At 33.2% G+C, this 20,018-nt stretch overlaps 1 protein-coding gene across 2 annotated transcripts in view; it reads right to left on the reverse strand.

Moving 5' to 3' along the window:
* Positions 1-210: 210 nt before the first annotated feature.
* LOC121379451 (ras-related protein Rab-37-like) overlaps positions 211-20,018 on the reverse strand; it is a 36,249-nt gene continuing 16,441 nt past the window's right edge. Inside the window, exons 3-8 of one of the 2 annotated variants that reach the window (XM_041508095.1) lie at positions 15,207-15,248; positions 10,713-10,779; positions 7,173-7,225; positions 5,538-5,657; positions 3,785-3,861; positions 211-1,072 (exon numbers count right to left, since the gene is read on the reverse strand). In XM_041508095.1, coding sequence (XP_041364029.1) covers positions 973-1,072; positions 3,785-3,861; positions 5,538-5,657; positions 7,173-7,225; positions 10,713-10,779; positions 15,207-15,248 — 459 coding nt within the window. In that variant the 3' untranslated portion in view covers positions 211-972. Of the gene's footprint in view, positions 1,073-3,784; positions 3,862-5,537; positions 5,658-7,172; positions 7,226-10,712; positions 10,780-10,875; positions 10,943-15,206; positions 15,249-20,018 lie in introns of both variants that reach the window. The other variant, XM_041508096.1, reaches the window with a different exon arrangement.

Genomic DNA, 20,018 nt, shown 5'->3' on the forward strand with positions numbered 1-20,018 from the left:
GATGACTAAAAATTTAATTAAATGCTATTTTAGAAGTGTTATAGGATAAATAGAATTCGCTACTCACAGTCATTCAAAAGTAAACATTTGTGAGAATCATGTTATCACTGTATAATATAGAAAACATAATCCTAAGTAAATGCTATAACACATATGTAGTATAATATTCTGTAATACATGCATCATTCTAAACAAAACAAAAAAAAATTGTTTAGTTTTGAGTATCCCATTTTTTATTTGTGCATTAAATTAATGACGACATATATTAAATGGTTTAATGGGTTTCAAAACTTTAAATTCTTGGAGGTTTGATTTGATGATGGAAACTGCGCACATTTATAGCAATAACTGCTTCAGTGAACAGATTTGCTAACAAAGCAAAAGATATAATTAAAAAGTATAGGCAGGCAAAGAGATGTTAAAATTTACTTACGTATCGTAATGTATATAAATGTGTCCTGGGTATTTGTTTTTAACATTTACATTTCTAATAACATTTTTGGTTAAGTTGACAACACCCTCACCAAAACAATAAAAGTACACTAATTTTGTATCACATGTATATATTATGCATAATGTTAAAATGCAGATAGAATTTTAAGACATATTATCAAGGTGTTTTGGTGTGCAGTTCTTAGCACTATATGGTGTAAATCTGTATCACATGACAGTACGGAGGCCATGCCTCTCTGTAGTTACCATAATTATCAGACAGTATTAGGTTTTGCAGGCATGTGTCAAGGGGAAGGGGTGGGGGGGTTTCAACCCCTTCTTTATGAACATTTCTTTTTTAATGTATTTTCTGGGGACTAAAACCATTGCTAGCAACATTCTAGACCCCTCCTGCACACATGCCTGTTTTTGTCTTTCCAGTCTTGTCTTGTTTTGGCAATACATTCCCCTGATGCTGTGTCCACCCACCCACCCATGTTATTCCCCCAGCACAAAAGAGTCCCAATCAAGCAGCAGGTGCTAACTACAGCAGCCGTTCGTCTTTTTTTCTTGCTCTACGTAATCGGCGACGTTAAACCGTGGCTCGTTTGGACGACGTATCTTCTTCATCTTTAAATCCCTGAAAACAGACAAAATTGTCACAATATATTAGCCATGGAGTAATTAGCTACCTCAAAATAAACTCCATACAAGTAGAGTTTCATTTCCGTTCAATTAAGAGTCTGTAGAGTCTAAATGAACAGACTTCAAACCATATACATTTTGTCATTAACTCTATTATAAATATTGGTAATAATACAAAATTAATGCATATTATACAAATTTAAAACGACTAAACTACATGTATACTCAGGGCTGTTTTTTTTTTAATGTGTACAAAATTACTGGAAGGTAAAATCCAGTTTGAGCCATAATAAAAACATTGGATATACAGATCGACACTAATATCTGGATTTATAGGGCTAGCTCTGGGTGTGCACAGAATTGAGCCAAATTATCTATTGAACTTAACAAATTGCAGGAACCCATCAGTTATTTTCGACAAAATATCAATAATCATATGAAATTATTTCGCCAAATTCAAACAAAATTTGCCGGTTGTATTTAAAATTCGCAAGTGGTGAATTTGGTGACTGGCAGAGCTAGTCGTGATTTAATGTAATTAATATGTAAGTTTAAACATTATAAAGGCCTTGTTAACTGGAATCATGTTATTATGGCTATAAATTGAGTCAGCAACGTCTTTAAATAAACATTCAAAGTTAACAAAATTATTATATGAATTATCTTGACATAATTTAACAAATACATACATGTAATCCAAATTATTGTCCTGTTTGTATACTGAGAGGCATAAATAACGCAATAGGTATATCGCTGATCTGTTCTTATAGAAATGTTATTTCATCTATGTTAATATTGCAAACAAATGACATATTGGTAACAACTGTAACTGAAAGAAGATATTGTTCCAACTGGGAATTTAAAAAAATAAAATGTGTTCTTAAACAAAAAACACAGCTTGGTTTTTTGGCAATAAAACAACAATTTTTTAACATTACTTACAGTGCAATATTATGTCATGTCATGTCATAGGGTTTTACGTGCACATTCAGAATAAGTTGTTGTAGCGCACGCCTGTCATGGGCACAAGAGCTGGCCTTGGCTGGCTCTTCCGTCCATGACAGGAAAGGGGGGGGCGGGATGAGGGACCACCTGTACTGGCAGGTGCAAGGGAGCAGCAGCAGCCCGACCAAGTCGGTAGCAGGCGGGGGGCGGGTGTGCTATGGAATTTTGAATGGAGCCATTATATGCCAAAGAGAAAAGGTGCGCAATTTTGATTGAGGAAATTTGGCACAATTTTGAACGGTCGGTCAAAAAAGTAATTGGCAGAGCTAGTATAGGTTTTGACATTAGTGAATCGAGAGTAGCTCAGTGCAATATTAAAAAAATTGTTGTTTTTATAATGAGACGAGAGCAGGCAGTGCACATGCAAAATGATTTTCATACATGTATATAATACTGTGTTTTTGCAATAAACACCCAAGTTATGCTTTTTACTGAAAATTCATTTTATTCAATTGTTTTCTGAGTTGAACAAAATCCTCTTTCACTTACAGTTGTTACCAATGTTATTTGTCCAGATACTTAATATATATGATTTGACAATTCTATAAGAAAATATTCAGTGAAATACTCATTGCGTTATTTATATTTCAAAATAACAATAAGTAACTGATTTCATTATCTTATAGTTTATTCCTTCTTTTCCCTCATTATCGAACAGGAAGGAAGGAAATGTTTTATTGAACAGAGTGGAACAAGTGCAGCAAACCATTAATGGACATACTTATATATAAAATTACATCTTGAGCTGACAAGCTTTATCTTGCCACCTTCAATACACCTCAATATAACTGTATCATAAATTAATCAACAGACTTGAAATTCAATCACAGATCCCAAAATAAAAAACCCATTATCATAATGGTACATTGATTTGTGACACGTATGAGAATCCTGGACATTAAAGTGCAGCCTGACAGTAGTGTTGGATTGCAACAAGTACACATGTAGGACCATCGAGAAAATATATCATGTGACTGTCTGTGTTAGACATATTTATTTTTAGTGAGTATTGGATAAGCAAGAACATGTTTAATGCAAATAATTCTGGAATATCTCCCAACCTTTCAGTGATTACACTGTCGTATATATATATATATATATATATAGTGAAACCCCTCTAAACCGGACCAAGACAAATGTCTGGTTTAAGAGGGATCCGATTTAGAGAGGTTAAGTTCTGTCCTAGTTTTTAAAAAGGGACTCTGTAAAATGTCCGGTTTTGAGGGAATTCCAGGGTGGGTTTTTTTTTTTTTTAATTAACTTAAAAATTCAAAACCTTTTTTTTAATATAATGTAATTTTTAAAACATTATTTTCATATGCACTATGATGAACATACATAGATGCACCTCTAAACCATATTTATTGATCTAGCACTTGTGAGAAAATGGAGTAAAATGCAGAATTTTAAACTTGAGTTAAAAGGAAAATGTTGATGCCATCACTGCCGTCATCACCATTGAAAACGTAATACCTACATCTCACCTTTTTACTTAGAGAGACAAAAATTAGTTTAAAAAATTAAAAATTCTGATTTATAGGTACAATGTACATACACTAAAATATTAACAAGTGGGATAGGACAGTAACTAAGTTAATGGTGAAATAAGTTGTTTTCAGGCAATATTTTGTGGGATTATTTAGTAGGTCAAATGACATGTAACCATGCCTTATAAGTTGTAAGATATTTGAAAGAAACATACTTAGCAACAGCCATGAAAGCCAGTTCCACATTCAGCCCTGTCTTGGCACTGGTCTCCATAAATGCAACATTATATTCCTGAAAACAGATATCAGTAAAACATCTATTAATATTATATAATAACGTCAGACTTCAATAAATCTATTAACCATTATATAGTTTGTTGAGCTTCATGTTTTATTAGTGTTGGAGATCATATGGAATTTCAGCCTCAATTAATTATTATCATTGGTTTGCACCAACAAATCAACTTTTGATAATGCAAGCAGTTAGAATACATGAACTTGGATTAATTGAATCTCTTCTGCTGATTTATTTCTTTTCTCATTCCACCCAGTTAACTACAACTGGACAAAGGCCGTGGTATGTATTTATCTGTTTGTGGGAATGTGTATATAAAAGATCTCTTGCTGCATTAAGAAAAATGTAGCTGGTTTCCTCATGACGAGTGAAAATTACCAAATGTTTGACATCCAATAGCCGATGATGATTAATTAATCAATGTGCTCTAGTGGTGTCATTAAACAAAACAAACTTTAAACCCTTCTGTTGAGCATTCTCCGATTGTGTTTTTTCCTGACCAAAACCAGTGCTCACAGACTTTGTGAAAAATTTGGAGAGTTTCATTCATCTTAATTATTTGTATGATAGTGAGCTTCCATTGGGCAGCAAATCCTGCTTGCAGTGGTATATGATGTCATCACACTGGGCAACATTTTTTGTTGGCAGACATGCCGAGTTAATAAACCTATTTAATATCGGTTTTTATTACACACACATAAAAAGAAACCAAACCTCAGCAGTTTCACATCATCTCCTGGGAAACGTCACAGTTAATATTTTCCATGACATTTGATTATTGAAGGAAGGAATGTTTCATTAATGACAACACCTTAAATAACTACAATTATATGGCGTCGGACTTAAGGTTAAGGACCACAAAAATAATTAGAGAGCAAGCCCACTGTCGCCACTCCATGGGCTACTCTTTTTTATATTAATTAGTAGCAAGGGATTGTTTATATGCATTATCCCATAGACAGGATAGTACATACCACAGCCTTTGTTACACCAGTCTTGGAGCACTGGCTGAATCGAAAAATGGTCCAACTGGCCCACTGACGGGGATGGATCCTAGACCGACTGTGTATCAGGTGAGCACTTTACCACTGGGCTACATATCACCCCTTCTGATTACTGAAGTCACATTATTAAAGCAAAGCTGATCAATCAATCATTGTAACATTGCCATGTCTGACAGTATCATTTATTTTATTCAAATTAGATTTTCACTTTTGTTTAGGAAGTATCTGTCAGTGTCATGAATCAAATGAAAAAACCCAAAACATTCTTTCAAAAAAACATATTAATTAAGATATACACATGTATTACATGTGCAATTAATAAGTTCAACCAATATTCATCAAAACCCATTCAAACTCCCTATTATACAAGCACAATGTTCTATTTTAATTTTTTAATTAAATATGCACTTGTGGTGATAAAAAAAGGTCTGTGATGTAATTTCCACTCTTTAAAGTAGAGCATTACAGATCATTTGATTTGCCATATCACAGGATACTAAGCATTCACACCAACATGAAAAGAAGCCAAGCTTTAATAATGTCAAGTCTGCAGTAATTTGAAACACCAAGGGCAGTCTGGATGCAAGATTTAGAAAAAAGAAACCTGATTCTTAATAGAAAAGTGACGGAATCAGAAACACTAAATAATGACAAGTGGAGATAACCAACCTTGGCTAATCTTTCACCATCTTCGGCTCGAATTACTCTGTCACCAAGATCAGCTTTGTTGCCTAGCAACATTATCACAACATCTTCTTGTGCATATTCATTAATTTCAGCAAGCCAGGCCTACAATGAAAATATCCACTTTTAACTAGCTGCTCAAGACAGTATCATATGGGACGGGTGCTATACGTTTGGAGTAAAGAAATGGGTTTTTTCAAAATGCAAATGGAGCCAAATTACATCATCTTCTTCTATGGGTAAAAATGGAAATAAGAGACTTCCATCTTTAAACCTATGGGATTATATTTTGAAACAGCCATAATAATTAATTCATAAAGCAATATGCAAAAACACATTACAAATAAATGTAATCCAATCTAGAAAACAAACAGAATTCAAATAGGATTAATACTAATAATAGTTTTGTTTATTATTTATGATTAATGTATAATTCACTACTGCTTAACATTGTATTATATGTACATGTAGTCAGACCTCGTTACAACGATCACGTTCATCCCTGGGTAACTGTGTCGTTCTATTGAAATTGTTGTTCTATCAAAATTGCTGTTATAAAAATTAATTTTGTTTAACACGAGAGTACATTGATTTATTAACCATCGGCTATTGGGTGTAAAACATTTTGGAATTTTGACATACATGTACAGTCTTAGAGAGGAAACCCGCAACATTTTTCCATTAGTAGCAAGGGATCTTTTATATGCACCATCCCAGACAGGAGAGCACATACCATGGCACTAGATATACCAGTCGTGGTGCACTGGCTGGAATGAGAAATAGCCCAATAGGCCCACTGATGGGGATTGACCACATACCATTATTAAATATATTATTATCAATCAAGGCACATTCACGGTCATTCTAATCTTTTCGTGGTTAAAGACATCTACGACTGGTACCTGCTTCATTTATAAAATGTCATAAAACTAGTAGACTTGATTATTTGTAGTTAATTCTTTAACTGAATGACTAAAGGCTTATATTATATTTACAAAAGCAATACTCCTCTACAGATTTATCATGTGACTGTCGGCTAGCAACGAGATCAGGGATGCCAAATGGCTGTGTGTATTGCCAATGTACTACGGCACCTGTGATTATGTAATGTCATTGTAAAGAAGTGTTTTTAGATGTCTGATGCACAATTGTTCCTGATTTGCTCTGTCGATGTCAGAAGGTGCAAATTCCGGTGTAATGAACAAAATAACATTGATGTACATTTATTTCTGACAATTTGTGGTTAGATCGTGTAAATGTTTCAATTTAATATGAATTAAATCAAGCTTTATGCGTTTCTTGTGGAGTGAAATATATTTTAGGAACAGATTCAGTATAGTAATTCTAATATAATCGGAGGTGGGGATGGAGGCGAGTTGACCATAACTGTCTCTGTCTGCCTCCTCCAGATCTCCCCATGCTTTACATAATGCCAGTGGTGTAGCGTGGGTGGGGCTACCGAGGCGGTTGCCCTGGGCGCACAATTCTGGACTGGTGGAAGGGACTCAGAGAGTGCTAATGGTCCACTGGTTAGGGGGTGCAATACTTGCCTTGCCCCGGGTGCTTGCAACCCACGCTATGCCACTGCATAATGCTATATTTACTGTAGCCTACACATACCCTGATGTTGTCAAAGCTAGCTTTACTGGTCACGTCATAGAGCAACAAGAGTGCTGAAAAGAAAAAAGAAAATTGGTGAAGTACATGCAGGTATGATAATTAGAAATGGCCGACAAAATTCAGAATTACACTGAATATGGTCTTCATCACTTGTATTTAAACTAGGATATAGTTTAATAATATTTACATGTTCGGGTAATTAAGATGAAGTCTGCTTAACATTTTTAACGACTACAAAATAAAATGAATTTAAGGCACAACCACATTTATTTCAACATAACTGTGTTCAATTGTTCATCTATAGAATTAATTTTAAGAAAAAAAAAGAAAGAATGTTAACGATAATTTTTTTTTTAATCATAAAGTTTCAAGAATGTTTATATTATATGCACCAGTTATATTATGTTTCAACTGATTTTTATTTTAAAATTGAACTTAAAAATGTATAACATTAATAATGATTAATTACCAACAAAAACATATGCATGATCACAATGCATTCAAGAAAGAAAGTAAGAAATACGTTCTATTACATGCAGTGCAGTGCCTGTAGGAAATTATTAATAAAACTGATTTAAACAACCAGTAAAAGGCAATCATCAAACACTTGAAGAAAACCAGAAAAAAACATCTTCAATCAGTAATTTAATTTTAGAACAAGACTCAAGTATAGAGAAGTACATGTATACCAAACACATGCAAAACATCAGACAATAATAAAACACATAAATAATACATCTAATTTATTTATATGTTTTTCACCCACACATTACTACTGAATGGTCTAAATAGAGAACACAGATTTCTTGACATCCAGTTCGCAGGACTTTTTAATAATTAATCAACCAAGAAAAACAAACATCTGAAACAACTGGGGTGGCAGCTAAAAATGAGGGTGTGGGGTAAAGGGTATTCTACAAAGTAGAATCATATATGATTCATACATAACCCCTCCAAAACAATTTTGGACCCCCCCCCACCCAAAAAAAAAAACACAAAACAAAACCCACCCCAAAAATAACCTTGACTAGATCTGGTCATCGATGTTTATAAAACTTTTAGATTCTAGACTCAAGACTAATAGAGTCTGACAGTAACGTCATGACAACACCATACAAATTGTATGCTTTTGCATGTGACGTCATTAGAGATTGAGTCTGGACTCAAACATGGGCCCAGATCTGAAAAACATAGGGCTAGCTAGTAGATTTGAAAAACATAAGATAGATGTCAAAAATAGAGCTCATAAATATAAAACAGCTAGCAGATATGGGAAAAACTCCTCCCATTAGGACTTTAGTAATCTGAAAAATATTCATGTAGGACAAGTACATGTAGGTCGAAAAACAGAGGTCTATACATAGTAGGTGTATAGACCTGAAAAAAATGCTAGTAATCAAAAGTAGATTTAAAACCAGAGCTATGTGTACATGTAGTAGATCTGAAAAACAGGAAAAAACCCCAATAGACTAGTTAGGAGATAAGGACCACAGTGTTAGAGGATTTTAAAAATACACATGACTGGTAGAACTAAAATAGGTAGTGCTAGAAGATCTAGAAATAAATCACAGGACTAACAGATCTGAAAATAATATATAGCTACATCTATGTATGTGGTAAATTTGAAAAACAGAGAGCTAAATAATAGATGTAGTTCTGGAACACCCCACTCCTAGTAAAAAAAAGAGAACAAAAAAAAAGAACAAAAAAACAAAATAAAACCAGGCAAGTAGATCAACACTAAATATATATATATATATATATATATATATATATATATATATATATATATATATATATATATATATATATATATTACCCCAGTGAGCACTCATAACTGGGAAAATAAAAATCATAATTTCTCAGTGAGAAATTATTATGCATTGGTGTAACATACAATATTATTGGACAATTTTATGCTTACAAACCAATATGATGTCATCACGATTTGGTAAACATACCCAATGACGTCACATACTATAAAGAGTTTGCATTTACATCCCTCAGTTTTTATTGTTAAATAATTGTTTAATAAAATCATATTTTAATAGAATTCATTACAGTACGTATTTTTTCAGAATGAATAGAACTTTGTTTTTTAAAAATTATCTGTGATCATAAATAAAATACAAAGTCATAGCAATACTCATAATAGTGTGTAATGTTGTCCACAAATCATTTTTATATAAATGTTGTCATAATAAAAATAAATGGTTCTTAAAGAAAAAAATATGGCTGAGGTAATAAATAGAATAACAAACTCAGTACCAGTTATTATCAAATTTATGCCCCTCGTGAAACAATTTTCAGCTGTCACTCGCTAAAGCTCTATTGACAACTGAAAATTATTTCACTCGGTACATAAATTTTTATAATATCTGGTAATTTGTTTATTATCCTCTATTTGCATCATATCATGCTTCTGTCTGAACACATATAACACAAGGTGCACAATAAAAGATGAAACAAAATAATTCAATTTCATATCATAACATGTTCTCAGTTTTAGGTTCACCAACAGGCACAGCAGAACAACACACCGTAAAAACAAACTGGGGCAACACTGCCAAAAACATTCCAACCAGAAAAATGTTAAATGCAGTTAAAGCGAAAATATGTAATGATCAAGAAAATGTGAATGGAAGCAAAACATTCATGTCTTTGTCGGTCAAATAAGAGAAAACCTTACAATAATACTAGTATTAACCAAGCACTAACCAGTAATAAGTACTATTCCCCTAAAACAGTTAAGAATTTATGGAATTTTAAAATATTTAAGATGTTCACCCAAATAGTTGGTTTCATGTTCATTAATATGATCCCTGAAACATTAAAGAATTTATGAAATTTAAAAATATTCACGGTGTTCACCCAAACGGTTGGTTTCATATTCATGTATATAAACAGCCATATCTTAATGTCTACAGCAGTTAGGATAGTTGTTCTGTGTTATAATTCACTGGACGTTTTGGAAGTTAGGAATTACCGGTAATGTATTATTAACTATTAATAATGGATCTTGCTAAAGCTAGCCTACATGTTTCTGTAAGTATCAATCCTACATAGACAGGTTAACATTGTCATTAAGAGTATTATTTTATTAAGTAACAATTAATCCTATTATAGAGCACATTATAAAGAAGCCTGTTATTTGATTAAGACACTTATTTTAAAGCCTGTTATTTAACTAAAACACTTATTTTAAAGCCTGTTATTTGACTAAAACATATTATAATGAAGCCTGTTATTTGACTAAAACACTTATTTTAAAGCCTGTTATTTGACTAAAATATTTATTTTAAAGCCTGTTATTTGACTAAAGCATATTATAATGAAGCCTGTTATTTGACTAAAACATAGTATAACGAAGCCTGTTATTTGACTAAAACACTTATTTTAAAGCCTGTTATTTGACTAAAACACTTATTTTAAAGCCTGTTATTTGACTAAAACACTTATTTTAAAGCCTGTTATTTGACTAAAACATATTATAATGAAGCCTGTTATTTGACCGACTCGCACTATAGGAGCACGTGATACCATGAGCATCTCTGTAGTATGCGTGGGTTATACTCCGGAATCGCTCCTGGCCTGCCGTGTCCCAAATCTGCAATGACAAACTCTCGTTATGTAGCAAAAGACTGAGTCTGACTAAACAAAATAACACGTGTGTACTTAGTTAAGCTACTGGCAATGAACGTACCATTAGCATCACGATAGTATGCTCGTGTAATGCTGCGGAAACGCTCCTGGCCTGCTGTATCCCAGATCTGAAACAGAACGTAGCTCATCTAACATTCCATGACACACATAGCCTGCTCTACTTGTACATGTGACTGTAAGTTTAAGTTATGTTGTATACATACATACAGACATCACTCTGTAAGCATGTAGAAGTTAAAGGTGCAGTCACTCTTTAGCAATCATGATATCTTTTACAAAATTATGTAAAATACAAACAGAAAAATACACAAGTCTTCACACACTATTAAACACCAAAAGAGCTAAAATGTTTGGGGGGGGGGGGGGGGCGATTTATGGCATGTAATCATTTGTATATATATTATATATTATACATACATGTACCTGTATATATATATTTACATAATGCTAGGCTCAGACTATCAAATGTCATGAAGGAGTTGGCCAACTTGACAGCTGCATTGTAATTTGCCTCACTCCCAATTTATGTCAGAAAGAAAGAAAGAAATGTTTTATTTAACGACGCACTCAACACATTTTATTTACGGTTATATGGTGTCAGACATATGGTTAAGGACCCAACTTATGTCAGGTGCTCTCAGATTAACAAATGGAGTTGCAAGAGTACTCAGACTATCAACTGTAGAAGTCGAGAGATCAGTGAGTTGGTCAACTCCGTCATGACAGTTGGTAGTCTGAACCTAGAATCATATACATGTGTATATATATATTAATTCATGAATTAATAAAAGCATGTGCAAGTAATCTTACCCAGTTACATAGCAATTTAGCAGTGATATTTGAATTGTCTGGCATGCTGCCAAGAGATTTCTATCTTGCTAAAAGGGTAAATATGATCTAAAGAAGATAAAGAACGATATGTCACTCGATGAAAATGAAAAAAAGAGTTAAAGTTTGTTTTATTTAACAACAGCACTAGAGTACATCCATTGTATTAATCATTAGCTATTGGTCCACTGCGGGGATTCAATCCTACGATGTTAGCACCTCAGGTGAGTACTCTACCGACAGAGCTAGATCCCGCCACTGAAGGAAAAGATCACTGATGATCAATTTTAAATGCTTAAATTTTAAAAGAAATATATCAGAGACTGCAGCTTTAATACTGGGTTAATTCTGACTTTCTTTGACAAAAATGTGTGCATATTACCGTAATCATATGAATACACCCTATTTAGGACTTACACCCTAACATCTACTTTGGTAATTTAAATCATTCCTTTCTTTATCACTGGGGAGGGGGGCCAAATGGTGGTGGGGGATGCAGGGGCCATGCCCCCCCCCCCCCCCACACACACTTTTCCCCAATACTGTGCTAAGAAGATTGAACATTTTGTATTTTAATACCTTAAATTTAATTAAAAGTCAAAATGTCTTTTTTTCTTTGAAGTTGAAATGTCAGTACCAAAATAAAAATGAACTATGAAAATGGTGAACTAAAATCTTGAGTGCATGGGGGCTGAACTTCCAAATGACCCCACTTAAATATTCCCCTGCTATGCTCTCGACATGAACTGCCATGGCATTTCTTTTAGGATTCAGTATACAGAGTTTATGATGACCAGAAATATATGCATCATCCGTGTGAAATTGTATTACATTTGCATGAACAAGTCCTTGCAATGAAAAACAGCCAACACTATTTAATCTCTAAGTGAATTAGCAAGTTAAATGTTTACGAGGTTCAAACGACAATATTTTCAATCAATATACTATCTCTGTGAAGAGCGCTGAGATTAATAAATTATTTAATAATATATGAGTTAATTTATTGTTATACAGCAGACAGACCAATTGGAAACACAATTCAGCCAGAAACTGAATAACACCAATCCACTCGATCTCACTTTACTTTTATAATGATATGGGAAAGCTTATTGACTATGCAACACCATACATTTAAGATTCCAATATGGTGTGCCCATGGACAGTTTAAGTAACTCACATCCTTCCATTAAAGGGCCTGTCCTCAATATGCAGCCAGTGTATATGTAAGATGTTATCTGAACTACAACAAGGTCTTTTTGGCAACTAAACTTATGTATTATCTGCATGGTTCAACATAACCGCGTTAATAAAAAAACATATGAAGCACATGTGTAATAACAAATGTAACATTTTGAGATGAATAATAAAGAAATTATTATACTCATGTGCGAGTTGTACTGATTTTCTGAAACTTGTGTCAGAATTCATGTTACCCATGCTCTTGCTCAATTTTTTTTACAAAAATCGTGACACTCGGTTTGAAAAATCAGTACAACACACAAGCTTGCATAATTATCTCTCTATATTGAATACATTTCTTGTTTTTCCATTAGAAGCAAGGGATGTTTTGTATGCACCCTCCCACAGACAGAATAGCACATACATATGTACCATGGCCTTTGATGTACCAGTCATGGTGCATTACCTAATGCAAAATACAAGTACAAGATCAACAGTTTTAATAATCTCATGGGTTTTTTTTTACCATTAACTCAGAATCAGCTGTAATGCACAACTCTAAATTGTTGCCACTTTTAACACAAAACAGCTAAGAATTTAAATTATTTCCATGGTAATTGGGTTTTATAATACACTATGTTTCTTGTTAGCCGTATATGTTCATTGTCAATTCAACCTTTGTTTATTGATATCTTATCTTATATGTTCATTGTCAATCCAACCTTTGTTTATTGATATCTTATCTTATATGTTCATTGTCAATCCAACCTTTGTTTATTGATATCTTATCTTATATGTTCATTGTCAATCCAACCTTTGTTTATTGATATCTTATCTTATATGTTCATTGTCAATCCAACCTTTGTTTATCGATATCTTATCTTATATGTTCATTGTCAATCCAACCTTTGTTTATTGATATCTTATCTTATATGTTCATTGTCAATCCAACCTTTGTTTATTGATATCTTATCTGACATTTCCATTAAAGGGACAGACCCTAGTTTCAGCCCATGAAAATGCACACTAACTTTAGTTAATCTACAAACATGTAACACATTTGGATAAGTTACAACTGAGTGAAACCTGAGTCTGTGACTTTGAAACGGTGAAATACACTCTAAAAATAGACTAAAACTTGACTCCATAACTGTTACTTCTTAGACGCATGTGTGTTTTTAAAAATATGACAAATGCATTTTGTGATATTAAAAACACCAGGATGACCAAAAACACTTCGAATTTATGAAAATGGATAATCTAAACAATAAAATCTAAGTAAAGTATGATTTCAGTTATCAAAAACAGCTCTAATAGTCAAAAATATTCCTTAGTGTTTAAAAACTACAGGATGTCCCTTTAATAATGTTTTTCACTTTTTCCATTAATAGCTAGTAATGTCTTTTACCTTTAATTAATGCATGATGACCCTTTCCTGTTATAGGGGCTTTTAATATAATTTGTTTTCCTATTAAGCATAAATGAGTAGATTATACCGTTTACCGTACATCTGGCTGTATATAATGAGAATCCCAAGCAGTTAAAATATACTTACTTAATTTTTGTTAGGGATATTTGGCAAAAACATATGCAGGGGTTGAAAACTATTTTAATACTCACTTGCCAAAGAACAAATGTAATTTGCATTCTTATTTTTTATACTTGCACATATACAATTTTTCTCTTGCCCATCTAAAAAATTTGCTTGTTTATGTGAATAAATGAATAATACTGGTATAATATGTCATATATATTAATTATAAAAATAATAAATTACACCAGTTAGATATAGAGGATATTTCATGTTTTTTGTTAAATATGATTTATATCTCATCGAGTGAAGGTTGCAATCATATCTCACGAGTCGTGCTGCTATTAAATTTCGAGTCCTGTATTCTAAGTGTACCTGTTCAAGTATCTTGCAAAAATCCTAAAAAAAATAAAATCTGCGAGTGCTGCAGAATACACAAATGTATGTAGAGATGAAAGGAATAGTATTTACTGGTAAATGAACTGTCCTGTATCTAACCACTACTCATTTTGTCACATGATGCACATCAACTGTAAGATGTGTACAGACTGTTTAACATGAGATGTATTTGGTATATCTCTAGCAAAAGTTGAGTAGTATATAGTTTTCTCTGCTTTAAAAAGGCATATTTTATCAAGATTACACGTAGATTGATGAATGAAGCTTTAGCGAAAAAGAAAAAAAATGAGGGAAAAATTAATAGACCAAACCATTGATCATTCTTAGACAAACTGATTATTATCCCTTTTCCCTGAAGTTTACAAAATTCAACATACAGCCATGCCACAAACACAAGCAAACCAGTCAACACTGCATGCCCAGTTTATAAATACCTGCAACTTGACTTTAGTTCCTTCAACATCAACCACTTTATTCTGTAAAAACAAAACAAACATTTTTCTTACACACATACATTGGTTAGAACATCGTGCATTATTAATTTAAAGACACATAGTTGGCTGCTCCTAGGTGATGACCTGGTCTCCACAACTATACTATCAAATGAATACAACTGAAATTGATTACTCTTTGATGTGCAAGTAAACCTGAAACAAATTGCTCTGTGATGCCTAAGTTAACTGCAAGCACAAGAACCATAAATAAGTTTTAGTTAGAAAAGATGTCTAATTTATTTTAAATTTGTTTCATTAAAGATATTTACGAAGTGAAATACTATATATTTGTGTCTGTGAGATACAATTTATTTTAAATTTGTTTCATTAAAGATATTTACGAAGTGAAATACTATATATTTGTGTCTGTGAGATACAATTTATTTTAAATTTGTTTCATTAAAGATATTTACGAAGTGAAATACTATATATTTGTGTCTGTGAGATACAATTTATTTTAAATTTGTTTCATTAAAGATATTTAAGAAGTGAAATACTATATATTTGTGTCTGTGAGATACAATTTATTTTAAATTTGTTTCATTAAAGATATTTACGAAGTGAAATACTATATATTTGTGTCTGTGAGATACAATTTATTTTACAACTCATTGTTTAAAAACAGCTTGCTTTTGCTCATTAGATACATTCTGAAACAATTTGTTTGAAGATAAATATACACTAACAGCCACTCATGTAGTATTAATCTTTAAATAACTGAATCAGTCTTAAAAATAGCATATTCAAACTTACTATGATCACTGAAATTAGTTAAAACCATGTGTTGATGACCAATACATTCTAAATAAATGCTCTTTTGTAACAAACAACAAAAATGTACTTAATATGAAATATTAATATTTAAAGTCCAGTTAATAGTAATAATGAAACATGTATTATGTTTTAACATCAGTCTAAATTAATTAGTCACTTAAATTAACACACTGTAAAAAAATGCATGAAAAACAGAAGATTCTTATGAATTCCTTTAACGTAAAATTGATGGATCCAAACAGAATATGTCAATATTTTAACAAAATATGAGGCCTGCCTCCACACATGCCACAGTTTTTTTCATTAGCAATAAAGTATTTTCATATATACATTATACTCCAATAGCCAGAGCAGCACAAGCCATATATGTCATCTAATGTATATACGGGGGCGAGTTTCCTCTGTTGACTAGAGTCAGACACCAAATATTTCACATCCAATAGTCGATGATTAATTAATCAATGTGCTCTAGTGGTGTCGTTAAACAAAACAAACTTCTAATATATATATACATACATACATGTACATGTATTATAGTCTTGGAAGTTCAGCCTGGAATGGCTAAAACAAACAGAGAGTTGACACACAATTGTAGACCTACATTTTGCATGCGTAATATAAAAATGACTTCGAAAACCAAACTGCACACACTGAAATAAGATGGAAGTCTCAGAAGCCAACTCATTAAGAAATGTATCCGGGCAATAAATGTGAACTCATTGTGACAGTATTACAACCCCTAGATCTCTCTCACCAAGCCTTTATTGATCAGCCTCTTGTTTCTTATTAAAAACTTGATTAATCACAGAGACTCGACAAATCCACACTGTGCCATATTTGTTTTGTCAGTTGTAATAATGAATCAATATTTATGTGGCTCTACTGACAAGGTCTTAGCCCTTGCAAATTATATGTCACCAAATATTTGACAAATACTGCAGATAGTTTGCGACCACTATTTAAGGCCAAATACGAAAGCCATGCTAAAAAAGAAACCATGAGTTAAAAACATTGTAAAATGTTTTAAAACCAATTATGTTCTAAATGACTCAAGCTGGTGTTTGCACAATTACCATACATTGTTAACTACAAAAGCCATCCATTAAAGGAGTCAAGTGTCAAAGGCAATGTTAACAGACCATGTCCTTGTTCTGGAGTCACATTAATGGAACTAGGTATATGTACTACTTTGTGAATGCAAAAGCCATTCGTTAAAGGGACATTCCTGAGTTTGCTGCATTGTAAGAATCTTACAGTAAGATGTTTCCGACTAATAAAATATTTCTACAATTAAACTTACATATTAAATATATTTTCTTGTTTAGAATATCCTTGTCTGTATATTCAATGTGTTTCTTGTCGTCTTAATATTTGTAAGAAGCCCAAAATATATTTTAGGAAATAAAATTAAATTTAACCTAGTACAAATATTAGAATGATCAGAAACATGTTTACTATACAGCCACTAATATATTATGCAGAAAAATATATTTAATATGTAATTACAATGTTAAAAATCACAGGGTTACAGGATATTAACTATTATGGGAACTTTAGCAGACTTTAATAAAGTTTACATAGTTTTAAAGAACAATGTATGTGAAGTTCTGTATTTATTACATACCTTCTTTTATGTTTTACAAAAACGGCTTTTAATTTAACGTCATAACAACACTGTTAAATCTATGATCAAAACTCCTTTCATGGATTTACTTAACATTAAGAATTATACTCTACAGCAGCCTTGTGTAATGTGTCAAATACGATGTGACGTCATTTGTAAATCATATATGACATCAATAAATAAAATGTGCTAACTGCAGTAAAAAGGAAAAAGGAATTCCCAATTTACAAGTTCCGGTCCATATCGCACATATGTGCAATACCTAATAAATTTATCACACAGTTTCAAAATGTCTTTATCACTATAGTAAGATTGAATAGGTATGTAATAAAAATACTTAATACAGATCATGTAAATTCCTATGTGTATAAAACATTGTGCTGACTAGACACAAAAAATAGTTAATTTTCAACCTTAAACTCAACTCGGACAATGTGTCTCATAAAGTTAACTTTGGGACTGAAAACATTTGACAAGTGGTAAAATTGCACCAGACAACATCAATAACTGACCAATTATTTCCAGACTTGTTCATAAAGATCAATAATATGAACAACAGAATTATTATCATGGCATGTGCTTTAGTTGTAAAACTGTATATATTTGTATTATTAATCCAGTAATTAATTGGAAGTTAATTTAGAAGTCAAAATCAGTGACCAACAAAACCATCAGTAATATACTACACAATAGGAACTGTTGCCACTAATCCAATCATTCCAACACAAAGCTTTCCTGGATTAAGCCACGGAATATTGATCTATATATCCATATATGAATCCCTCGGGTTGGACTTATAATAGATTCAGATTAGTGCTAGATTATTACCATCAATCCAAGCATGATGTACTACTAAGCTTGGGCATACATAACTCAAGAGTACAAAGCACACATACAAATGCTAACTAATATCAATATGTAACGGCGATTCAAACATTATGAATTTAAGGCTTTTTTTTGTCAGAATCAGAGGCGGATCTAGTGGGGCCCAGCTAGTGGCCCAGGCCCCCCTAAATTTTGTGATAGTTATAATTTTATTATATATTAATTTTCTCTTTTTTTTACGATCCCCCTCCAAACCTCCCCCAAAGTTCCCTTGGCATTCCACCACAGGTCACTGGGGCCCCCACTAAATGGATTTTCTGGATCCGCCACTGAGAATTGTGAAACAGTTTGCAATGCTGGATCAAATGTTCTCTCCCTAATTATACAACATTCATTTACTGGCCCAAATTACTATGGCCTGAAGTTACAAAGCCTGTTTTTTCACTTACACACATATAACTACTACAAACATTTTTTTAAAACTGCACAAAACACCTGCATTTAAAAAAACAAGTCTTTTTTATTTTGCATAAAATGCATGTTGCCTAACCCGAGATAAATGAGATATGATAAAAACAAAAACATGCAGTCAGAGAAACCCACTACATTTCATTTCAACTTATTTCCGTGCTTATATCCAATTAAGGTTCAAGCACGCTGTCCTGGGCACACACCTCAGCAATCTGGGTTGTCTGTCCAGGACAGTAGGTTAGTTGTTAGTTGGTTAGGGGTTAGTGAGAGAGAAGAGAGTGTAGTGGCCTTACACCTACCAACTGAGCCCTTAAGAACTCGCTCTGGGGTGGAGCCGGTACCGGGCTGTCTGTCCAGGACAGTGGTCTAGTTGTTAGTTGGTTAGTGGTTAGTGAGAGAGAAGTGGGTGTAGTGGTCTTACACCTACCCAGTGAGCCTTTAAGACCTTGCTCTGAGTTGGAGCTGGTACTGCATGGGCTGCGATCCCTGTACCTACCAGCCTGTAGTCTGATGGCTTAACATCGCCACCCAGGCTGGTGAAACCCACTACATTTTTCTATTAGCAACAAGGGATCTTTTATAAGCACTTTCCCACAGACAGTTCAGCATATATACCACAGCCTTTGATATACCAGTCATGGGGCACTGGTTACGGTTGAAAAAACCTCAATCAGTGAATGAATCAACCAAGGAGGTTTGATCCTTTAACTTGATCAACCACCTCAGACGAGTGCTCTACCCACTGCTCCTTAATATAGCAGTATAGCAATCCATGGCTCTCGTTAAATCAGGGGACAAGACGTAGCCCAGTGGTAAAGCGCTCGCTTGATGCATGGTCAGTTTGGGATCGATCCCCGTCAGTGGGCTCATTGGGCTATTTCTCGTTCCAGCCAATGCACCACGACTGGTACATCAAAGGCCATGGTATGTGCTATCCTGTCTATGGGATGGTGCATATAAAAGATCCCTTGCTGCCAATCGAAAAGAGTAGCCCATGAAGTGATGACAGCGAGTTTCCTCCTTCAATAGCTGTATGGTCCTTAACCATATGTCTGGCA

Source organism: Gigantopelta aegis, chromosome 8 (assembly GCF_016097555.1).
Source record: "Gigantopelta aegis isolate Gae_Host chromosome 8, Gae_host_genome, whole genome shotgun sequence".
In the NCBI taxonomy this organism is placed as follows: Eukaryota; Metazoa; Mollusca; class Gastropoda; order Neomphalida; family Peltospiridae; genus Gigantopelta; species Gigantopelta aegis.